This window comes from Oculina patagonica, chromosome 12 (assembly GCF_052425735.1).
Source record: "Oculina patagonica isolate OP01 chromosome 12, crgOcupat, whole genome shotgun sequence".
NCBI lineage: Eukaryota > Metazoa > Cnidaria > Anthozoa > Scleractinia > Oculinidae > Oculina > Oculina patagonica.
Genome location: NC_135769.1, coordinates 20,918,980 through 20,941,756, shown reverse-complemented (window position 1 = coordinate 20,941,756; position 22,777 = coordinate 20,918,980). Strand labels below are relative to the sequence as shown.

The window sequence follows — 22,777 nt, the reverse complement described above, 5'->3', positions numbered from 1 at the left end:
GAAGTCCCCTCCTGCAACATTTCTAAACCAATCAGAGAAAACACGTGGTTAAAGCAGCGAGGATTTCCCGGTACAATATTGACCGATCAGTGTGCGCGTAAAGCACGCACGTGACGTAAGGCGCGCTGAGGAACTCAAACTTACCAGTCATAATTTTGTAGACAAACTGCAAAATGCAATAAACGGCACGCAATGCATGCAGAAGTGATGACGTTTCTCGTGACAAGCGCCTCTTTAATATTTTTTAAAAGTAGCTGACAACTTGTGAAGCGTGCCACTGATTTGACTGACTCGCCAGAATTTTAAGAATTTTAATTTGATATTACAGGAATCGTATATTTAATTTTAGATATCCTGTTGTTTTTTGTTGTTGCTGCTTTAACAAAATTTGCGTTACATTTAAGAGTCACATTTCGTAAACGACATTCGATACCTGGCGTGGGCATGAGCTAGTAGTACTATATAAAGGTCAAATGCCGTCCTTGATTTCGAATTCTGTTCACTTATATTCGGAAAATGCACATTAGATCATCTTCAAATAAGCCCACTGTGATCGTTAGAGTTTTCGGATGTTATGGTTATGCGTTTTTTTTTTCTAATCGAATCCAATAACTTATTTTCCAACACTCTCTCCTTACCCAAAGTCTCTGTTTTAACAGGAAAAAACAAAACAAACAAACATAGTTTGCCGATAATACAGGTTGCAAAGAAGTATTCCCTTTCACAAATACCTATACCACAAAGAAATGAGCACTTGGGGTCTGTGCCGCACGCAATGTATCAATCACACTGCATACTGATACTACTGCAGATAAACCAGTTCTTCACAAAACTGTTAAGTAGGAAAAGATCCAGTGAATTGAAGGAGAGATGGAGAGGACCCTGGGAACGAGGTCTAATCCTGATATACCCCAACTTGCATCCCGACATTAAGTGATAGCCATCACTTAAAAATGACAGCAAGACAAATTGCAGCCAATGTCATTATAGTAATATAGTAATTGTAGTTTTCTTGGACCATTCTGTCCAAGGGGGAAAGGCGCAATGAGGTTAACCCTTTGTGAAGCACCAACCCGTGAAACAAGACCAGACCACGACACCGGGAACTCCGTGCCCTACACTTTGCGAGAAGTTTGTGGTTTCTTGAACGTCCCCTGCTGACCATATAACATTGAAGATGCAGGAGGCGGGACCTACGGTTTATCGTCCTTTAATATCCGAGAAGACTAGAATATCTAACCATTTGCAGATCTCATATTGCAAAGGCAGCATGTTCTCCTTAGTTATTTTAAGACCCTGAGTGTTGGTCCGGTCTGGGAGTCGAACCCGAGACCTCCCACTCAACAGTCCGGCGCTCCGACAAACTGAGTTATGAAAGTAGTGTTTGTGTTTTTCAAAGAGTCAGAGGGGCAGTTTGGAAAACTTCACAAGTGTTGATGTACTGATCCTGCCCTACGGGACTGACAGCCAAAATTTTGTATTAAATCACGTACATCTAGTATTGGCAATTAGGCAATTTACGAGTTAATGGGTCTAGAATTTGCTAGAATCCAATCCTCTTAGGAATCCCCTTGTTCCAGGCGGTAAAAACACGTGTGCAGCCGACCATAAACAATAGGACCCAATAGTCTGTTTCCATAACAACATTGGCCCATTGTTCGTTTTTGCGCGTGCCCAGGCTTGGCACGCCAAAAAAAACTCACTCAAATGCGGAGTGAAGTGTGGTCACAAAGTGTGAATGGAGCATGTAATGAGATATGCATCTTCTGTTGCTTTGAGCATGAAAATTCCAGGTACGAATTAATTTTAATGTGATGGGGAACAATTGATCAACGGCAAGATCGACAGTGCTGCGAAATTCAAGTCAAAAATTTGATTTGAAGCTGGAAGCACGATCCTGTCAGACACACAACTCTTTTATAAAGTGAAGTCCATTTAGCTTATTACTTCCATTGTACTCGATTTGCTTTTATTCCTTTGGAAATACTGGATTATACCCAAGCAGTTGTTTCTTTTATGGAAGCAAGACTGTTTTAATTTGCATCTAGCAGTGCAAAGTTTGCAAAAGTTTGGAGTGCTTGAATCAATTTGTAAGCTTATATCGTTCGTCAAAACAAATAAACAACTCACTCGAGTTTGAGGTTTACTTGAATCTCCGATCCGAAACATTGCAATACTACAAGATCCATCCCCAGAAATTTCTTTTGCGTTAAATTCTGTTACATCTACGATCTACCATCGTTAAAGACGAGTTAAAAATTTTACTTTTGTCGACTTAGTGTATTTGTGTATTTGAAAGAGGTTCACCCACGCTTGATCGGTCAACTGATTTAAGTTAAATTTTAATTTGGGCACACATGACTATCGATCTTTACTTTGTCCAAAATCTATTCCTTTAGTCTGAGTGTTGCATTCACATTTTACACTTTGATATCTTTCTGTTGCGTGAAAAAGGCGTCAAAAATCAATTAGGCAGAACCTTTTATATATGCAATGTTTTTGCATGGATTGCTCTGACTAATTCAGTGCTATTGTTTATTTTTTTTGTAGTTGAATTCTGTCCCGCTATGTAGGGAAAATGAGAAGTCCTTCTGGGCTCAAAGAGAAGGAAAAGATTTTGCAAAGAGCCAGTAAATCATGTCAGAGCTTCTTGGATCTTCGAGGTCTGCACCTTTCAAGTGTACCTCCAGAAGTTTTCTCAAAGCCTCTTGCACAAAACTTGAAAGTTTTGGAACTAAGCTGTAATGGCTTTCAGTCACTGCCAAGTTGTATTTGCCACTTGACCTGTTTGGAGGAGCTCTACTTGGGACATAATGACTTGAAAGGCTTACCAAAAGAACTTGGGGATTTGTCAAACTTGAAGAAACTCGACCTGGTGCATAATGTTTTCCAAGAAGTGCCTTTTTGTGTTTCAAAACTTTGTAAACTTGAATGGCTTAATTTGTCAGGAAACTTGGTTGAGATTGTGCCACTCTGGGTGTTCCTTTTACCACATCTTCGCCACTTGTTCCTCATTCACAACCTTATTGAAAATATTCCCAGAGATGTCTACCTGCAAGGGATAGAGGAAATACGCAACTACTTTAGATTACCATCCATCAAAGCAGTTGATAGCGAGGGCTGTGACACCAATCTTGTGCTCTTATCTCCTACGAGAAAGAGTTTGAACAAAGTTCAGTTGCGCTCAAAAAACCTTGACAGAGTAGAGTGTGACAAAGTCTTACCATCGCCTAAACTGCAACTGTAGAATCTCAAAATCCCTGTGAACAGACTTCTTCTTGTTCAACTTTTCCACCATCTGAAGATTCCTTGAAACCGGTATCTTCAGCTGTAGAAACTTCACCTGGTGAATATTTGGAGCAACATCAGCATGTAGTTTCCAGTTTGGAAAAATCACATCAAAATGGGTTGCATCTCGTAAAAGAACAGACGAAAAAGATTCTTCTCAACCAGGAGCTTAGAAAACTAAACATTGAATATCTTCGTGAAATCAAGAACCAGCATCAGCCACAGCCATTTCCTTTTCCAAGAAGAAAACTGACCTTTAGCCTTGATTTAGAGAATCTTGGCCCAAGACGAAACAGATGCATGACCACCAGTGAGTATGGAACTTGTTCTTCTTTCACTGGGAGTGTTGGAATTGGAGAGCACTTTCCTCTAGAAAGGAAAGATTCATTCATGAGTTTTCAATCATCGATAGATAATGCTATAAACAACAACATGCGTGTAGTCCCAAGGCAGAAGAATATTTCGAGTGATAGTGACAGCTCATGTTTGAGCGACATCTCTGACAATGATTGTTATGTAAATGACTCCGACCTGGAGTCTATCACAGACAGGCGCAGACACATCACTCTTGGAGACATTTGTGTTATCATCCCAGAGGAAAACCTCTCTGGTCATCTGCAGTCAGAATTCACCCTTGAGGTCATTGAGGACATGTCATTCTGTCCTAAACTAAGTAATCGGCAAGTGCTGGCAAGTGAGGTGATAGAGATGGCACCGCATGGAGCGCAGTTTTACAAAGATGATCCAGCCATTATAAGTTTACCTTATGACGTCAAAGTTGGAAGAAATGACATTGTTACTTGTCTGTGCAGTAACACAGGAATGGGGCAGAGGACAAGGTGGGAAAAATTGAACCCAGAAGACTACAACGTCTTCACTTCCCATGTGGAAATCAGAGCTTACCATTTCAGTCTTTTTGCTATTGTCGTGACCAAAGGATACCCTGAAGCCCGTAAGACCATAAGAGCTGGTGTGGGTGGATGTCTTTACGTCCCTGAAGTACCTGGAGTCGAAGTTCTCTTTCCGGAGACGTCACTGTTTCATGATATTGAAGCATCTGTCAAGGTTCTCTACGCAGATGAGCCTTACGATGTCGACCATTCAGATCCTGAAGCATTTGCTCTTGCAACGCCAGTTGTCCAATTAGGACCTCATGGCTGCGTCTTCAATCCTGACTCTGCCGACTTTGTGACTGTGCGCCTGCCACTACCAGATGGCAAAGAAATTCAGGAAAGGTATGGAGAGAGGCAACTCACATTCTGGTGTAGTTCCACAACAGAAGATGAAGATCTGGAGTGGCAGCAGTTTCAGCCTAGATTCACGCACATTGATAATGATAATGACAACCTGTGCTCTGTGTACTTTTCAGTAGAGCATTTCTCGTACTTCAGAGTTTTATGGAATATCGTTGATGCCATCCTGTGGCCAGCAAAGTTTGGTGCCTCATGCATCAAGCCCATGTTTCAGTTTAATGTCTCATTTCAAGCATTGATGTCGGAAGTGAGTGAAGATGGGTTGAGGTTTGGCATCTGCATAGCATGCTACAGATTTGGCAAGCCTCTGGAGGGCATCGGTAACTTTCCTATTCTTGTTGGTAAATGTATTGCACCAAAGATGTTGAGCACTGGGAAGTTACAGATCAGGTAATGTTGACTACATTCAAGAATTTTTCTATATTTTTAAATAGTTTGCATTTTTCTATTGCATGCTATTAATTTAAAACTTAAGTTTAATGTACCCTGTTACACTAGGCAATGTTTTGAGCAACCTGCCGTGCGATTTTGTTGCACTGCTGTAGGACAAGTTGCATGAATCATTGCTTAATATAACATCACCTGGGTAATGTCCCTAAAACAATTGTTGCAGGGTTGCAACAACTCTTGATAAAAGTAGAACTTGATTCTTCTTTGTGCAGTACATATTACAATGAAAACATTGTGAGACATTCATTTCAGGGTGTGTAACATTAGGCAAAGTTGTAAAAAAAATGCCAACTGGTGTCAGTAACAACATCACCTTAAGATTCGCCAGTCCAAGCTTGTTGTACTAAGCCATTTTCTCAAAACCCCTTTTTCTGCATCAGGTTGGAATCAAACCATTTCAAAGCTGACACTTCAATCGGGATGAAAGAACTTGTTGCTGTGGAGAACTTTACAGGTTGTCCTTTTGTGATTCAGTTTGGATGTCAGTTTACTGGTGAGGCTCCTTATGGGAACTTTGGAAGTGTATTTGTGGAGCAACCCTCGCAGTATGGTGGAAACAAGTCAATTCTGTCATTCCTCTTAAATAAGGTTTGTTACTAAGAAATATTTTAAAATAGATCAAGTTATCTTAGATCTATATTAGATAAATTTGCTTTTAAAGTGTGGAAGCTGAGTGATCATATTCCAGTGATCCTTCCCAGGATTTAAGAAAGGAAGGGGCCATTCTGGTTTGTATCGAAGATTAATCAAGATTAATTTCATTAATTAAAAAGGTACTAATGTACGTAACTCTTGGAGTATCATAGATCGGATGCTATATAATCTGGAAGTGTCAACGACTATAAGAGCTTTGGATCATATTTTACTGATTTTTTCTGGGAATCTGCTACACTCAACCCCTCCCCAAAGGCCTAACAATTTAAAACATACTGTAAGGGCCCATCTGGGCTTAAAATGCTTAGGGTTGAAAGGGAGGGCGCAGTAGGTGAGAGCACTCGTCTCCCACGAATAGGCCTAAATTGATTCCAAGACTCGCTTCATGTGCTGAAAGTATCATACAGCTTTAATTCTCGTCTTTACTCGAAGGGTTTTTCTCCAAGTCTTCCTCCCTTCACAGAAATGAATACATCAAAAGTTCCAATCAATCGGTAGAATACACAAATGCAGGGGCCCACTGGCTTTAAAAGCCTGATGGAGTTAAATAAAGGTAATCCACTACTATTTTAATTGGGGTTATTTTTGTGCCAGGGTATAAGCACTTATGGATAGACTTGCAACTAACTATTCAATGTTGATATTTCAACTTTTGTACTGAATGTAGCTTATTAATTTTCTACCATAAACCTTTATAACAGCCTCGTGATTCTGACGCTGCTGATGCTTCTCTGGACTGGGAATTACAACTAACCAAAGAACTCACAGCATTGTTGAGCATCAAGGCTGAGAAAGACATGGGCGATGAGGTATGGCATGAGGTGGCTGAGAATCTGGGTTATACTCCGAGAGAGATCAACAACTTGAGCAGCTGCGACAATCCCTTGGCAGCTGTTATTGCTGATTATAAACGGCGTGGAGGAATACCACACCAGTTTATCACTGCTCTGTACAAAACTGGGACCCCAGGAAACATGACAAGACAGATGCCAAGTGGAAGTGGATCAGTAAGGATGGTGGAGGATGATCAGTCAGGTGAGAGTATGTCACAAGTACATGTATGATAAATGGGAATCGTGGTGGCCTAATCGTTAGCTTGCTGGACTTCAGATCGAGCAGTCTGGACTTGAGCTGGCTGCAGCTGGGGTCATTGTGTTGTGTTCTTGGGCAAGACACTTTACTCTTACAGTGCCTCTTTCCACCCAGGTGTATAAATGGGTACTGGTTGGTGAATTCATGCTGGGAGGTAACCCTGCTACGGCTAGGATCCCATTCAGGGGGGGGGGGGGGAGGGGGGGTCTGGGAGTAGAAATACTCCTTGTTGCTTCATGCTACAGAAACTGGGATGAGCTCTAGTCTGTATGGGCTACTAGGCTTGATGCAGACTTAAGGTGGCTTAATACAGTTTTGAGGGGGTAAGTGAGCCCAACTTTTAACTCTCTTTAAAAATATTCAGGAATGTTCTTTCTTTCTCTTATTACTGTTTCTTAAAGCGTATAGCCATCATATGCGACAATTTACCAATAAAAATGCTAATAAACAGTCAACAAAGAGCCAAAAAGAATGGCCGAGTGCTTAGGAGGGGACTGGGCACTAGTTGTTTTAACAGCATTTTTCTCAAAATCTACCCGTATGACCCCACCTCAAAATTTCAGAAATTACAAATTGGCTTTGATTTAACATTCATGCAGGATAAAATAAAAATCTGTAAGACAGATTTTTCGCAAAATCGGAAAATGTGATATTTTGCCCCTTTAAAAAATAGCTCAATTTCTGTCTTACAGATTTTTATTTTATTTTGCATGAATGTTTAATCAAAGCCAATTTGTAATTTCTGAAATTTTGAGGTGGGGTCATACCGGTAGATTTTGAGAAAAATGCTGTTAAAACAACTAGTGCCCAGTCCCCTGCTAAGCACTCAGCCATTCATTATGACTCTTTATTGATTGTTTATTAGCATTTTTATTGGTCAAATGTCGCATATGATGGCTATATGCTTTAAACAACAGTAATAAGAGAAAGAAAGAACATTCCTAAATATTTTTAAAGACAGTTAGAAGTTGGGCTAACTTACCCCCCTCCCGGTTTAAACCAAAATTAAAATTAAGTGAAATGAGTAAATCACAAAAAGAATATTTTAATAAAAAATGGATAATAAACCTATTAAAAAAAGTATATTGTTATTTCATGTTACTTCCTTGGCTACCCGTGTGTGTTACTGGTTGTATAGTGAATGTAATATATCATATTTATTAATTAACTTTATTATTATTATTATTTTTTTTTTCATTATAATTTTTTTTTCTCTTTTTTTCCTTTCCTTTGGTACTTTACTGTGTAATTAATGTTCTTTTTTGTAATGCAATAAAAAAAAAAAACTTACCCCCTCCAAACTGAGTCAAAACTGTATTAAGCCACCTTAACCTTACCTTGCATGCATGTATAAAGAAACCTTTAGCCTAGCTACATTCTCATCCCCAGAGGCCACAATGCTCTTTTCGTTCATTAAGAAATTGTGAACTATGGCCAGGCCTGAATCTTTGAGCTTGCACAGATTTCTCACTTTCTATTGTCTTTCACATTTCCTTTGCTTCACCAGCCAAATAGAAACAGATATGAATAAAACTTAGCCTGGACATTGGCATGATTCATAGAAAGACTTAAACACACTCTCTGTTTCCTCCTCCTCTTGTTCTAGGGATTTGTTAAACAAATTTCTGTATCTCTGATGCAAATTTGTGGCCAAAAATGTCAGACTGAGTTCCCTGGAATGCATAGTATAATGTCTGAGATATTCACAGAACCAGTTACAAGTTGCATGTGTACACTGCAGTCAGAAATTTACCAAGTAACATTTTGGTCTTGTAAATCAAACTGTTACAGCAATCTTTACAGCCTTGCTAACAGCACAAGACAGTATAACTTTGAGTCACCAAGTTTTGATGTAGAAGTACAACATAATTCTGTTCTAAACTTTTAATTCAATTTCAATAGAAATGGAACCCAAGATGTGCCCCTGTGTGAAGAAGAATGCCCGCAAACGTAGACTTCATGAGCCTGTTAACTGGGAAGCAAAGTTTCAAGACCTTGCACTAAATGTTGGAAATGGTAAATGGAAACAGCTTGGTCGAGTATTGGGTGTTGGTGACAATAAAATCCAAGAAATTGAACATGACTGTACGCTTGAGACAGGACGGCCTTCAAGAGAAGGCATACCAGGTTCTTATTGCATGGCGTGATCAATATCCTGACCGATGCAATCTGAATAACCTATCATCTGCACTGTGCAAAGTTGGGCTTGGTTATGTGGCAAGGCAATACTGTCTAGCTGTTGAGATGGGTTAATGCCAGCCCTAAATGATGAGAGCTTTTATTTATTAATTTTTATGTAGTGTACAGTTTTGTTTCTCTCTGTACTGTAGGGTGAACATTTTTCAACATGCAGATAGTTGAGGGAGGTCATTTTTTGAAGTGGCCTTTGATCCACTGAGTGGATTTCTCAATAGCAAAGTTTCTGGTAAACTGTAGTGTAAAAGCAAATACCACTCAAACACTCCAGACGTCTTTCTCTTCTTGTACTACATGTAGGTTTATTTTCTGTTTGCCTTATGTGACTAGAATGTCAAAGGTGCACGTTGTAAATTGACTTTAGAAATTTCTACACATACACATACATGCATTGAGGGGACTAGTGAAAGCTCACTTTGAAGAAATGTTTTAATGTGCCAGTGTTAGTATTATAATTAATATTTTTCTCTCTAGTAAGCCAACAATCAGCTTACAAGACATACATATACAGTTAAGAGCATGCCACAAGGTGCATGTACCGGTAGATTTATTTTTGAAAAAATAATGTTTTATACAAAAATGCAACACTGACTTTTTTAGTTTTATAAAATTCATCCATGTTGAGCTAGTCTTGACACTTGCATTTTGTTTAGATTATTTTAAACAGGTTTTATTTAGCTGTTTAATTATTATTTTGTGTAACGTTCTGTCCTGTGAGCTGGTCTCAGCAAAAGCAGTCTGCAAGTCAGGGTAGTTTTGCACCAGGGCCACGTACACATGTTTAGACAACTATGAAAAGTGTTGTCTTAATAGGTTTTCATGTTATTTTTATCGTTTTTGTCTTGTACTGCATTTGTAAAAAAATGCCACTTCCTGGTGGTTGAGCTAACTTAAAGCTTGTTTTTGTTAGATGTATTAATTAATTTTGTAATGTATACTTTTGGGAGACAACAAAGTAGATTGCATTGTCATGTTGATCTGTCATTTTGTAAGTAAAAATACTTAACAAGTGTAATATTTCTGCTGTAACTAAAGAGAAGAAAGAATGAGATATTTTTCATCTGTAAGTAATTTTGTATCTTTGGGAAAAGTGAAAATGAGTTATATACAATAATTTAATATAAATAATTACAATAAAAATTGAGGTATTCAGTTTGTCTCTGAGATGACTATTACATGACAGTTTATTCTCTTGGTGTTCTGTTGATTTAAAAAACTGTCACTTGGTTTTGCTCATTTCATCAATTTCCTCTGCAAAGACAGTTTTCAGTGGCTCAAGAAGTCGAGGAATCTTTGAAAGATTGCTTGAGTGAATCTGCAATGAAAACATATTTTCTGATTGTTAAGGACTTGTTCTAAAAGCAGAAATACATTTATGACCTAAACAAACTGAAAAGATTGGTCTCTCAAACAAAAGAAATAATTTATTTTGAAATAATTTGAGGAGCAGAGATGGCACAGTGGTGAAAGCACTATTCCCACCAATGTGGCCCGGGTTTGATTTCGGCCAGGTACCATATGTGGGTTGAGTTTGTTGTTGGTTCTCATCCTTTATCCTAGGGTTTTTCTCCGGGTTTTCTGGTTTTCCTCCCTCCTCAAAAAACCAACATTTCAAAATTCTAATTCGGACTTTATAGAGGACCCTGCGTGAAAACCAGCTGAAGCTGATGTGGCTTCCTCTCTAAATATTGTAGTTTTTTTTTTTATGTGTGTTAAGTAAATATTAATTAGTAATAATTATTTTCTCCTTACAATTATCAAGCACCCCAGGCAGGCCTGCAATGCATCCAGAGAACTAGTCAGAAAATTATTGTCCACACGAGGAATAGTGCCTACAAACAGACATTTTCTTGATGCTTATGTATCAACAAATAATTCTCAGACCAAAAAGCTTGGGACTTTGTTTCTGATTATTTTTAAGTTTCATTTCAAATGAACAGTCTTTTATTCAATTCTGCCTCCAATGTTTACCTTCATGTGATCAAATGCAATCCCTATGTGGCTGGTAAACTGTTCACTGAACACAGGAATTTTGGGATAACGTTGACTGAAGTGATTTAACATAATAAACTTTGCATCCATCTTCACACCACTCTCAATTGCCTCTGTTGTTGTACTACAATGAAAAATGAAAATAATGTACATTCAATTTTAATTAAATATTCCTCGGCCTACACACAAATCTTAGAAGATTAGAGGTATAAGGGATGCCTTTTTTGATCAAAGGTGTTGATGTCAAAAGTGGAATAAAGGCCAATGCTTGGCAGGGTGGGTTTAGGCTGGCACAGGCATCAATAGGATAATTTTCTACCTACAGATGTAACAATAAATTATATCACAAAACCTGTGCTTTTTTGCAAGAGCTTCAGCCTTCAATTCATCCTCCAGAGTAGCTTCATGAATAAGGAGGTCAGCATCTTTTCCTGAAATAATAAATAACATCCTACCTAAATAAAAATAATCAATTAAACAATATTGCTCACAAGTCAAACAGCATTTTTTATCACTAGCTATAGACTTACCAGCTTCAATCAGTGCTTGACATGGGCGTGTATCACCAGAGTATACAATCTTCCAGCCTCGCTGGTGTTTTAATACCAAACCATAGGCCTCAGCACAGTGGTCTACAGGAACGGTTAAAACCTAAACACAAATAAAATTTATTTTAATATCTGTTGACCAACAACTATAATAATGTCATGCAAGAAGTATTGCGACTGTCATTATCATTTTGATTATTCTCATCATATCAAGCACAACCACCATGAATCCCCATCAGTATCACTATAATGTTAGTGTTACAGTGGAACCTCGATAATTTTATAACGAAGGGCCAAGGGACTGGCAAAATATGTTCACTATAACAAGGTTTCGTTATATCAAGGTTCTTTTCCATATATTTTACTATTTCTGGGGCGAAGAATATCGTTCGTTATATCGAGGACTTTGCTATATAGAGGTTCGTTAAATCAAGGTTCCACCATAGTTACTGTCATCATAATGTTCATAACAGACAGTTATTTTGTCAGTATCGTGATCATTGTCACAGTCACCATCTTCAGTAGCAGCAGTGTAATTAATCGTTGTTGTGGTCATCATCATCATCACCATCAAAATAAATATCAGTGCCACCAACACATGTCAGTATTACAAAGGACCTCTAAGGAGACAAAGGGTTATCACCATCACTTGTACATAACTGTCATGTATTTAGCAAAAACTTAGGCCTTCCTTTTACCAGCAATTTATAAATTGTGAAAAAATTATTCACATAGCAGTAAGCAATATAATTGTTTTATACCTGAACGTAACATTACTGTGATGGTAAAATCATATAATTTGTAGAACCAGAAATTAAGTGCATGAAGAATAGTTTGTCAGGATTAAAACGTTTGCTAGCTACCCTCAGAAATGCCTTAGTTTCATAGCGTACAAATATTTTTGCAAGATATGTAAGAATTAGTAAAACCTTGTTGTAAAACAGTTAAAGTCAGTCATGGGGGATATCAACATACCTCTTTGGCATCCAGATGGCTATTTACATCCCAATAATCACCATCCCTTTGTACAACCAATTCCATACTGTCCACAAACCTGACAACAAATATTTGATTGTCAAAAATTACTGCCAGTTTTATTAATATAACTACAATCATTATGGAATCCTAATTTCTAGAACCTCCCATAACTGAGGCCTTCCAAGGTGTTTTGGCAACAGGCGACATTGCTCCAAAAAAGCTAAAAAAGCAGCGACAATCTTGTTCCAGAGCACCGACAGCTGACAGAAACTAGCACTGACGAAGTGTATATTTGCAACAGCGATGTTTCCCTCACCAAATAGGTGACAGGTGGGTTGGAATCGAGCGACAAAGCTACAACAGAAACCCTCTTGCGAGGCGTCATAACTCATTTACCTTGGAGGAGGGGCAACCATTAGGCGACTGCATTCCCTAAAAGTACTCGTATTTCAGCCTATAGTTTCCTAATTTTCAATTTTGTTATAATATTTTGATCTAATCTTTTCAAAATTTTAATTTTAAATTTTATTAATGCATATAATTTTGCCCTACTTTATTTTATAATTTTAATGTACCTGTAATGAATGTCCTCACACCAGCTGTCATACTCCTGCAACCATTTCCCTATCTTGGCAGGACCAATGATTAGAAGATAGTCCTCAGGAGCCTCATTTTCCAAAAAAAAAATGGTTTTTGCAAGTTTCAGCTTGGGTGCCAGAGTATTTTTCCCTTTTTTCAGCGAAGTAGGCCCCGCTCTTCCGCTCGCTTCGCTCGCGTAAAAACCCCACTCGGGAGCCTGTTCGCAGGCTACAGCGAAGCCACTATCTATTCAACATCTTATCTCCACATACAAAGTCAATAAATTATTGTCAGTACAAGGATTGTAGCAAAGATTAATTGTGTTACCATGATCTTGGGACTTAATTTTTATGTTGTGCAGCCATGATATGACTGAGGGTGATTCCTTAGAAATAAAAGTTGTTGAACAATGTTTTTGGAACCTTTTCTGAATGTTCCCTACCTGATACTGTTTAAAAACACACAATAAAAACTAATATTAGCTTACTATGCATGCTCGCAAAAGAGATATGATGGACCAATATTACCCCATTTATGCCTGTTCTAGCACTAATCCGTATGTTATTTCATCAGTCAACATTACATTTTGCTAGCTGGAAGCAAGGTTTATTTATGTAAAACTTATAAATAAATAAATAAAAACATAAATATAGGTAGAAAGTCTTGAGTATATGGAACATCATAATATGTAACTTATGGAAAAAATCACACAAATCCAAACGACATGGAATCAAAACATTCCTCGAGTCCTTGTTTTCAAGGTCATAATTTGCTTCGTTGAGTAATGGTTTTGTGCAGGCATTCAGCTATATCTTTTTTTTTAAATTTGCTTATGATCAATTTTTTTTACAATTTTCTAACTCAAAGAGGACAATATGTACACCAAAATTATGCAACATATAAAAAAAATAATATAGTTCACCATGCTCATCTTAGAACAAACGATGATTAAACTCCCTTGTGGGCCAAGCTGTATAGCAAAGCTGCCATTTTGTTTAACTTGTGCACTGTGCACAGAAAGGATTGCAATGCAATACTAAGGAATCGCCTAATAAACATGCTAATCAGTTTTAACTGAGTAGACATTAAAATGTCAGACATTAAAACATCATTAGACATTATATCAGACATTAGAAGGTCTGTTTTTTTAAAACTTAAAATAGCTAATACATAGCTAACCAAGAATCTATGATCATTTTTTTTTTCAAGACTCTGCCTGATCATGCATGACATCTTATCAATAGTTGATTCTCTGTTGAATCGTCATAACTTTTATTACAGCTGTTATAATTTAAAAAAAAATCTTGGCACTAATCATAATCACTGTTCATGCCAATAAAGATCAGTTTTAGGCCATTTTTTTAGTCGACTGCGGACTTACCAAATTGAATCTTTTCTCCAGTATACGTATGAGACCCTACAACAGAGTAAACAATAAAATGATTTAGGAAGATATTTATTAAGTTCCATTTACTCAACTGACAAAGTCATAAATACAAATGGAATAATAGTAAAAAAAGGCATATACTCTAGATCTGTCACTACTGACAGTCACTACATGGATATCCTACAGTATACATAGAAAACTAGGGGTGGCAGAATGTTTCTGTACCCCTAAGAATTCTTAACCCACTATTGTTTAAATTAAATTAGATTGTTTATTATAAAGTGTTTTTTTTTGCATAGATGTGTGCCATACCATTACTGCGCTGATTAAGATTGATTTTTTTGACACCTTTTTGGCAACTTTTTAACAACTTCTGATGATTTCATTTTATTTGACTAACTAGAATCTCTGACAAGTGCAGGTTGGTTGAAGCGTCATTGCAAAGTTTGGCATGTGGTCATGTAAGAAAACTCCATATAAAATATCAAATCAAAAAGAACCAATCAGAAAGTTGTCAATTTTTTTAAAAAAGAATAAAAGAGTGGCACAGCTAGCATACGTCTGTAACTGAATTTATATATTATTCTGTGTTAATTTCCATACCAAGTGATGATCAGCATGAATGTGTGATATAAACACACATTTAAGTTGAAACAGCACACGGTCCACATATTTGCCATAATGTCGATAGAGTTGACCGTATGTTCCTTCACCGCAGTCTAGGAGTATTGAACCTTTCTCACTGCACAATACGAAACAAAATAAACAATGGTTGAAATAAAAATAGTTAGTAATAATAATTTAAAATAAATTAAATTATAATGATGATGGTTTAATAATGATCCCACAAGGTGGCTAAAATGCTGCATATACTAAATATACTAAAAACTGCTGTTATATATAAAGTAATTGGGTGCACAGAGATATGAAATTTCTCTTCAAGTGTTTAACTTGATATCTCATTAGCTAGTGCAAGGAACGAGTGAGATATTGAGTTAAACACAAGAAGACAAATTTCACATCTCCAAGCAACCATGTAAAATCTTGTTTATCATGAGGTTTTTGATGTGTTTTCGAAGATTTCTGCCCATTTTCCAAAGATTTCCAAGGATAATTTCTTTGAATGTTGTCAACCAGGTCAAAAGACCTGTCACATCTGTTGGCTGTGATTGGTAGCTTTCAATCCATTTCTTTTTTTTTTTCAAAATTCGTTAGTTGTCCCCAATTGATGTCAGCAAAAAACACAATCGTTAGCTGGGTTTTAAACTTTGGATCAGAGTTTGTGTGTTTCTGAAAAGCGCAATAAACAGTGTGTTCTCAAGGTTATTTGTTCATGTCACTCAAAGGTTGACCTCTCTTCTTTTACCTCATATTGATTAATGTTGAGCTGACATTTCTGTACTTTGATGGAATTGATGCACCAGTTCCAAGGAAAACAACCTCATAGTCCTTGTGTATGCCCTGGCGAGCTTTCATGGCCGTTATTTCGTGCACAGTATAACCATGTTCTTCAGTATCTAGAAAACGTACTCCAACTGCTTCCAAAATTTCTATGGTTGGATTCGGAAATCTACTAAATGGGTCTCTACGTGGGCTTCTGATTAAGTCCCTTGACCCAGAGGAGCTGCTAGTTGACAGTGATCTTGCTGAGCTTGCTGATGATGCTAATTCTGTTTTGTCATGACTTCTTTGTTCAAAGCCTGTTGCACCTAATTGATTCAATTTACCAGCCAATAAGGTTTGAGTTTCTTTGATAATTGAGTCACAATCTAACTTTTGCAACAAGTCAGTCCTATCAAATCCTTCCTGTTTGATTGGTCGAAGATGAAATTTCAGTAAGTTCTCTCCAGGAAAGCAGTTCTTTGGTAATTGATCTTGTCTAACTTCCTGAAATGAAATATAAAAACAGTTTTACCTTGAAAAGCAGGATGCAATTAAGAAAGGTGAGACTGATCTGACCCTTCATGGTTGTAAATATGCTGACCAACATTTATGGTTGGCTTGCTGACCAGTGATGTCTGGGCATCCAACTGACCATGTCTGACCCATCTATGTGACCAACAAGGACTTGTTTGTGATAACATGGATTGCCAGAAATGGTTGGTAAGGCCAACTGAGTATGGCTAACTGCAGCTGACAATTGATTTGTCGGACAAGTACATTATTGATCTCAGCTGTAACATTTATTTTACCTTCACTGTACATTCATCTTAAGTAACAATTAAAAGTAAAGGTGGCAATCACATCTTGCAGGACAAGAACTGCATCTCATGCAACACAATTCTTGAAATTCAAAGACACAATTCTCGTATAGAAAGATGAGGTACTCGTCTTTTGTGAAAGGGAAGCTTTAAAAACTGCAAGTATAATGGCCTAAACTTCTCACAAGATTTTAATGGCCTACTGTAAATCATACATAATTAATAATTAACTGCGCTGCGCAGTTCTTGCTCTGCACGTCCTTTTTTTTCTCAGTGACTAGACTGATGCCCCCGCTCGGCCAGGCTGTGGTCACGCAAGGTTTAAAAGCTAGAAAACACTTACTAATGGGAAATTTTCAAATGCTTTGGTCTTAATAAGCATGTTTAGCGTGAGATGTCCGATTTTGAAGCGTTTTTTTCAAACAAAATTCTAAATTTTCATGCCTCGAAAGAAAAATATATTTCAGCGGGCCAGAATCTGTGAATAAATACCATTACGTTGGTGTTAAAGAATGCGCTGACATGACAAGTTACACATCGAGTCACGTAATGTAAAGGGAATCCTTTGGTCTTTACTTAACAAATATATTGTGAAGTATTTCTCTCTTAAGTGTAATCTATTTTTTGGCTGTACCATTGAAAGGATTTTAGAGATATGAAGAAAAATTCCCTTCACAAACATGCCCTGACTTGTAACGCTTACGTCATTCCATAGTTAATAGAGGGCATTCGGTATGCTAGGGAAATTCCCAATACCATTACGTTGTTGTCAAAGAATGTGCTAGATGACATGACAACTCTCACTTTGATAACTTTGCGTATCCTCTGATCTTTTTCTCCTTTTTTGTCTTTACAAAGACTGTTAAGTGTGAATTATCTGATTTTGAAGTGTTTGACTTATGGAAAATGATAAATTTCCACGCTTTCAAAGAGAAATATAATTTCGCGGGACAGAATCTGTGAATAACTACAAATACGTTGGTGTAAAAGAATGTGCTGATATGACAAGTTTCACTTTCGATCGGCTAGACATCGAGTCACGTAATTTTTCATAGCTATTATTAGCTACCTTTCTTATCTTTGCGAATCCTTTAGTCTTTACTTAAAAAATTAAGTGTGAAGTATTTTGAAGCGTTTGAATCAAAGAAAATACTAAAGTTTCATGCTTTAAAAGAAAAATACGCTTTAGCGGGCAGGAATTTACATTTATTTACATTACGGTTGTGTCCTGGAATGTGCTAGCGTTAGCAAATTTTTAATTTCACAAGGCACTGATCGGCAAGAATCACGCAATGCTCTGAAAGCTTTAAATCTGCTACAAATGGAAACTGAACAAATCCTTTGAACCTAGCATGTTAAGTGTGAAATGTTCGATTTTTGAGCGTTATGTATTTTTGAAGCTGTGTCATCTAGAGGATTTCTGAAATCTGAAGGAAAACCACTGAGACAAACATGTCCTGACTCGCAAGATTTACGTCATTCAGCTAAAAGCAGCTCTAGTGTTCTTCTCAAATTCGATTTAACTATTTGCTCCAATATTAGGAGCGAGATATTCAATCTTTAAACGGGAATTCAATACAACACTGGATGCTGACTTAAAAAAAATTTTTGGTTTCACGGATCAGGATCGTGGGAATTAAATTTGGCCAGCATTAACATATAAGAAAAATAATTAATTGCGGATGGAACTAGTCAACCATGAAATGTCACACAAGGTGTTTTCTTACCATTTTGTTTGTCAGTCGCGACATTTTTTGACGTGACGCGGGTAAAGGGGATGGGGGGGGGGCAATTTTTATTTCCCCCACATGGCTCCCCTAGGGGGGTCACGTGACCAGCGCAAATTTAAGCTCTAAGAGCTTCTTGTTATCATAGAAATTCACAACAATCTAACTCTTAAATCAGAGAAAACTATGATCATTGAAATTCAAATATTTAGTTTTTAGTAAATATTCATGACTATCATTGAGTGATCAAAGATGGAAAAAAATATTTAGAGCGGTTGGACCCTTCAAACTCTACATGTACCTCTAAAGCTGTTGTGCGTGACAAGCATCGCCTATACCTTACAAACTGTAACAGATACTCACAGGAATATCGGTGGTTTCTAGCAACGGGAAAATCTCTGGATCAATGGAATGCAGTTTACACTGAACAGTCGCTTGTGACTGAAACACTATGGGTGTGGCACACACATCCTTGTTTATCAACAAATGGGACACTTTGTCTCCAAACCTGGTAACAAATGAAATTGCACAGTAAATGAAAAAAAGGGCTTTCCACATGCTTACACCCTTTGCTCAAGATTTCAACTGATCATTTGGCTTAGTGAATGATAATCACAGGCTCTAACAAACTTTATTTCATTCTGATGAAGGTGAACAGAGGTTATCGAAAATTCAGTGAGAATTTTGCTCATAGATACATTAACCACTTAAACAACACCTTCAAGCATATCAAATACTTGCATTATTACCTTTTCCTCCACTCTTCGTACTCTTCACTCTGAAAAATGTTCATGGGAGTCAAATGTACTATAACAGCAGGTGTCACACATGGCCCTTCCTCCCAATACTGCCTGAGGTGCTCGTTAGACACTAACGATGAGATGAACATCGGCGTTGGACAATCAACGATGATGAACACTGGACCAAGCTGACAAGGTCCTGTTACTTCCTCAGGTGTTACCTGGAAAAACAAGGTCATGAGCTTGTGCAAAAAAGAGTTATTAATAGTAGTTTATGAGACAGATTGTTTAAAAAAAATTTGGGATCAGTTTTGTCTAAAGTGTTAGTCACAAGGTGATAACCTAAACTGTTCAAAACAGGCCTTGAAGAAGCATGTCCCTTGTTTTGGATAATCAGCTGATAAAATGGAAAAAAGTAACACAATAAACCTTGAATAAATGGACCAAGAAAAACCACCAAAAAATCAAGGCCAACCATAGATCTTTGATCCGAATTTCATTTCATGATCAGAACTTCTAAGTTCTATCTTTAAAAACATAGACAGAGTCCAGAATCTGGGCCAAAATTCTCAGTTTATCTGCAATCCACAATCTATCTGCTTTTTTAAGGCCCAATCTGTTAATCAGTGAGCCTATTAACCCCATTATGTAGACTCTAGCCCCTTCACATTAATTTTTGTCCTGAAAACATTTCATTTTTTTTACGTGCAATTGACACTCACATTTTATGCTATTATTAGTTTGTTTCTTTGGGCCACTGACTGACCAAAATCACAGTAATATCAGTCATTACAAACAGTAATTTATTATAATAATAATTGTGGTTTCAAACTGACCTGCCGTCCATCTTCTAATGTGACAGTTTTTCCCGAAACTAAGTCAGCAAACGAAGGCCCTTTAGGCACTCCAAGCTCAATGGCTTTGTTAGGGAAAAACTTCCCTGGTAAGGAAGCAAGCTGACAGATGTAACAAACTGACGTAGATTCGTTAGAGTCAAGCTTCCATTTCTTGATTGATGGTTGTTCACTTTCATCGCTTGAAGAGGAGGAATCATCTGTTGATTTCATTGTCCCTTCTGTATGGGTTTTTCCAGACCATGATGTTATACCGGTACCTTCACGTTTTTCTATTTACAAAATAACAACAATACAAAAAATAAAAAAATGAAAAAAATGAAAATTATTTACTAAACCTACTCTACAGATAAAACCCTGTTCTATACAGTCGCACTATCCACCCTTGGGGAAATGGTGAGTGTGGCCGCTTAATAGAGGTTGGCCTCTCTTACCACTCTCCCTTCCCTCCCTTCTTACATCTCGTCCTCTTCCCCCTCCCTCCCTTCCTCTACACCTTCCTCTCTTCCTTTCTGCATCCCTTACTCCCCCTCTGTTCCCTCCTCTAGCCCTCCCTCCCTCCTTTCCCCCTCCACTCCCTCCCCCCTGTCTTGCACACTCATCCTTCAGGTCTCACTTCCTATCCTAAACCTTTGACAAGAAGTAAAAATAAAACAGCACTAACCATTTAAAAGAACAGGCCATATTGTCAAATTCTCATCTTCATATTTCTCCCCCTCCCTTCCTGTGAATCCAACACAGTCAAATTTCAACTTTTCATGGTACAGAAAGAACCTTGTGGCATGAATAAAATGAGGTAAGTTACTGGGTCCATTTAAACCAATGTCCGATTTTCCATTGTCCCTTAGCGTCATTGTCACTCCTGGCAATCCTCCGATATACTCCCAACATATTCGCGTAAAGAAAATGTTGTTTACTCTTGTGAGTCTCAGTTTGTGTTCATTAAATATTCTTTGAGTCCCCTCTCCACAGTTGAAAAGATATCTGTTGATAGAAAATAGAACAACATGTTATAAAGAAAGCTATATGCATTAGGCAGCAATCACTGGTAATTATTTCACTGGTTATTTTTATTTTCATGTGTGATCAATAACTAATTTCTTTTTGCAATATCGACACATAATATTTGTCAAACTAAGGCATAAGAAGAACAAAGAATATCATCAACTCATGGATACAGTTTCTTCCCCTGGTGCTTTGCCTTGTCATGGCGGGGAAGCTTGCGTGCCCTAGCAATCCCCTGAGAGCTGTGCTGGTGGAAGCCTTGCACTCCTGGCACATTCAACCATACCGGATTCGTCTGCAGAAGAGGGGTCAGACAAAACAAGCACCCTGGCCCTCCAGGGTTTTTTCTTTTTTTTTTGGGGGGGGGGGGCAGGGATTTTGACAGCAATTGTGTGCCCTTGGTGGAGACTTTTGACCGTTTTAGTGGACTTTCTTACAAAATTTCATTGAGGTATAGTAACTTATCACAAATGCCCTGCAGTACGGCATTTGAATAGAAAATCTCAGTTAAGTTCAAATGCCCCTCCAATGCCCGGCCTCCCCCCCTTGTGGCTTAACACTGATAGGTACATAAATATGTACATGTTTTCACATCTTGCATAGATCTCTGAGTATACTATGTGACTTCTCTTTGTCTTAGTGAGACGTTATTACCTACAGTAACATTACCTTTACAGGATTTTTAAAAGTAGCTGGCTGCTGGTGAAATGTTCTGTCACATTTTGACCGCGGTATGATGCAATCCACCCATACATTATGTAATATTAAGATTACTACTTTAGAGGAAAAGCTAAGTTGCCTATAATTATTTATACCATGCCATAGAAAATACAGCCAATCAGAATACAGGAACCCAACCTTCCCATAGTGCGCTGCGACTGTATTCTCGACGAAATTTAGTAAGCGTATTTTCTATGGCATGGTATAAAATAGTTACACAACACTTTCTCGTGGTATACTATGGAATATCCCACTTGTCACTTGTATTTTCTTGGCATACACACTCGCCTAAAGGCTCGTGTGTATACCGAGAAAATACAAGTGACTCGTGGGATATTCCATAGTATACCACTCGAAAGCGTTGCATAACTAGTATATATCAAACTCCAAGGAAGGCAAATAAACGAGTTAAATAAGTCATAGTTCCCATGCAGAACAAATTTATAGTCCACAAAATGTATAAATAAGAAAAAGTAAGCTAATAATGGGCTGTTAATTTTGTGATAAGGGGAAGCCCTATACTACGTTTTAAAAAACTGTGTATACATTGTACATCCTGGATTGTTAGATGAGCATGAACAGTGATGAAACATGTTAATTTAAGTTAAACCATACTTAAATATCAACAACTCACCTCTGAGAATCGGCAAAAAGAAATAACGACGGAGTTGTGTCCCGGGTTTCTGTTCCAAGAACTTGAAGATAAACTTTTGCGGATGCTTTAGCACTAGTACTCAACGAAGCAGCCATTAGTTTACATTTTCTTTGAATCTTGCTAAGTCTAAATAGTACTCTCATTCGCGATTAAGGAGGAATAATGTGTATAGATGTCACAATGTTTCCAAGCGTGCAGCAGCCATGTTGGATTTTTTTTCGATGTGGAAGTAAAATTGATTCATACATGAAGTACACATGGGCAACTGAAACGACTGCTGACCAGCTCTGCTGATCGGCTAACTAGTTCCCAGTTTTTCCTCGGTTTCAACTAACATGGCGGCGGAAATGATTTTTTTGGCACACAAAAAATTCTCGTTGTGGAAGGAACAGCTCAATATATAAAGTATAAAGTACAGCACCCTTTCAGCTAAGCACGCACTTCTGCGGTAGGAAAAG

At 37.7% G+C, this 22,777-nt stretch overlaps 2 protein-coding genes and 1 pseudogene across 3 annotated transcripts in view; 2 read left to right on the top strand and 1 right to left on the bottom strand.

The window, feature by feature from the left end:
* LOC144633984 (L-xylulose reductase-like) overlaps window positions 1-22,777 on the top strand; it is a 133,913-nt gene that overhangs the window by 61,647 nt on the left and 49,489 nt on the right. The gene's annotated exons all lie outside the window — the stretch shown is intronic.
* On the top strand, window positions 1,657-10,090 carry LOC144633590 (uncharacterized; annotated as a pseudogene). Its single transcript, XR_013567074.1, has 5 exons — window positions 1,657-1,793; window positions 2,551-4,931; window positions 5,372-5,579; window positions 6,347-6,680; window positions 8,640-10,090. The product of XR_013567074.1 is annotated as an uncharacterized LOC144633590 (transcript).
* LOC144633591 (zinc phosphodiesterase ELAC protein 2-like) lies at window positions 8,630-22,736 on the bottom strand. Its single transcript, XM_078492435.1, has 14 exons — window positions 22,299-22,736; window positions 20,604-20,923; window positions 19,922-20,211; window positions 19,095-19,306; window positions 18,709-18,853; window positions 15,784-16,304; window positions 15,021-15,159; window positions 14,416-14,447; window positions 13,027-13,131; window positions 12,449-12,527; window positions 11,456-11,576; window positions 11,278-11,356; window positions 10,905-11,049; window positions 8,630-10,248 (listed from the first exon to the last, which is right to left on the bottom strand). Exons 1-14 carry the CDS (start codon window positions 22,460-22,462, stop codon window positions 10,153-10,155), a joined length of 2,448 nt encoding a protein of 815 aa, XP_078348561.1. The 5' UTR covers window positions 22,463-22,736; the 3' UTR covers window positions 8,630-10,152.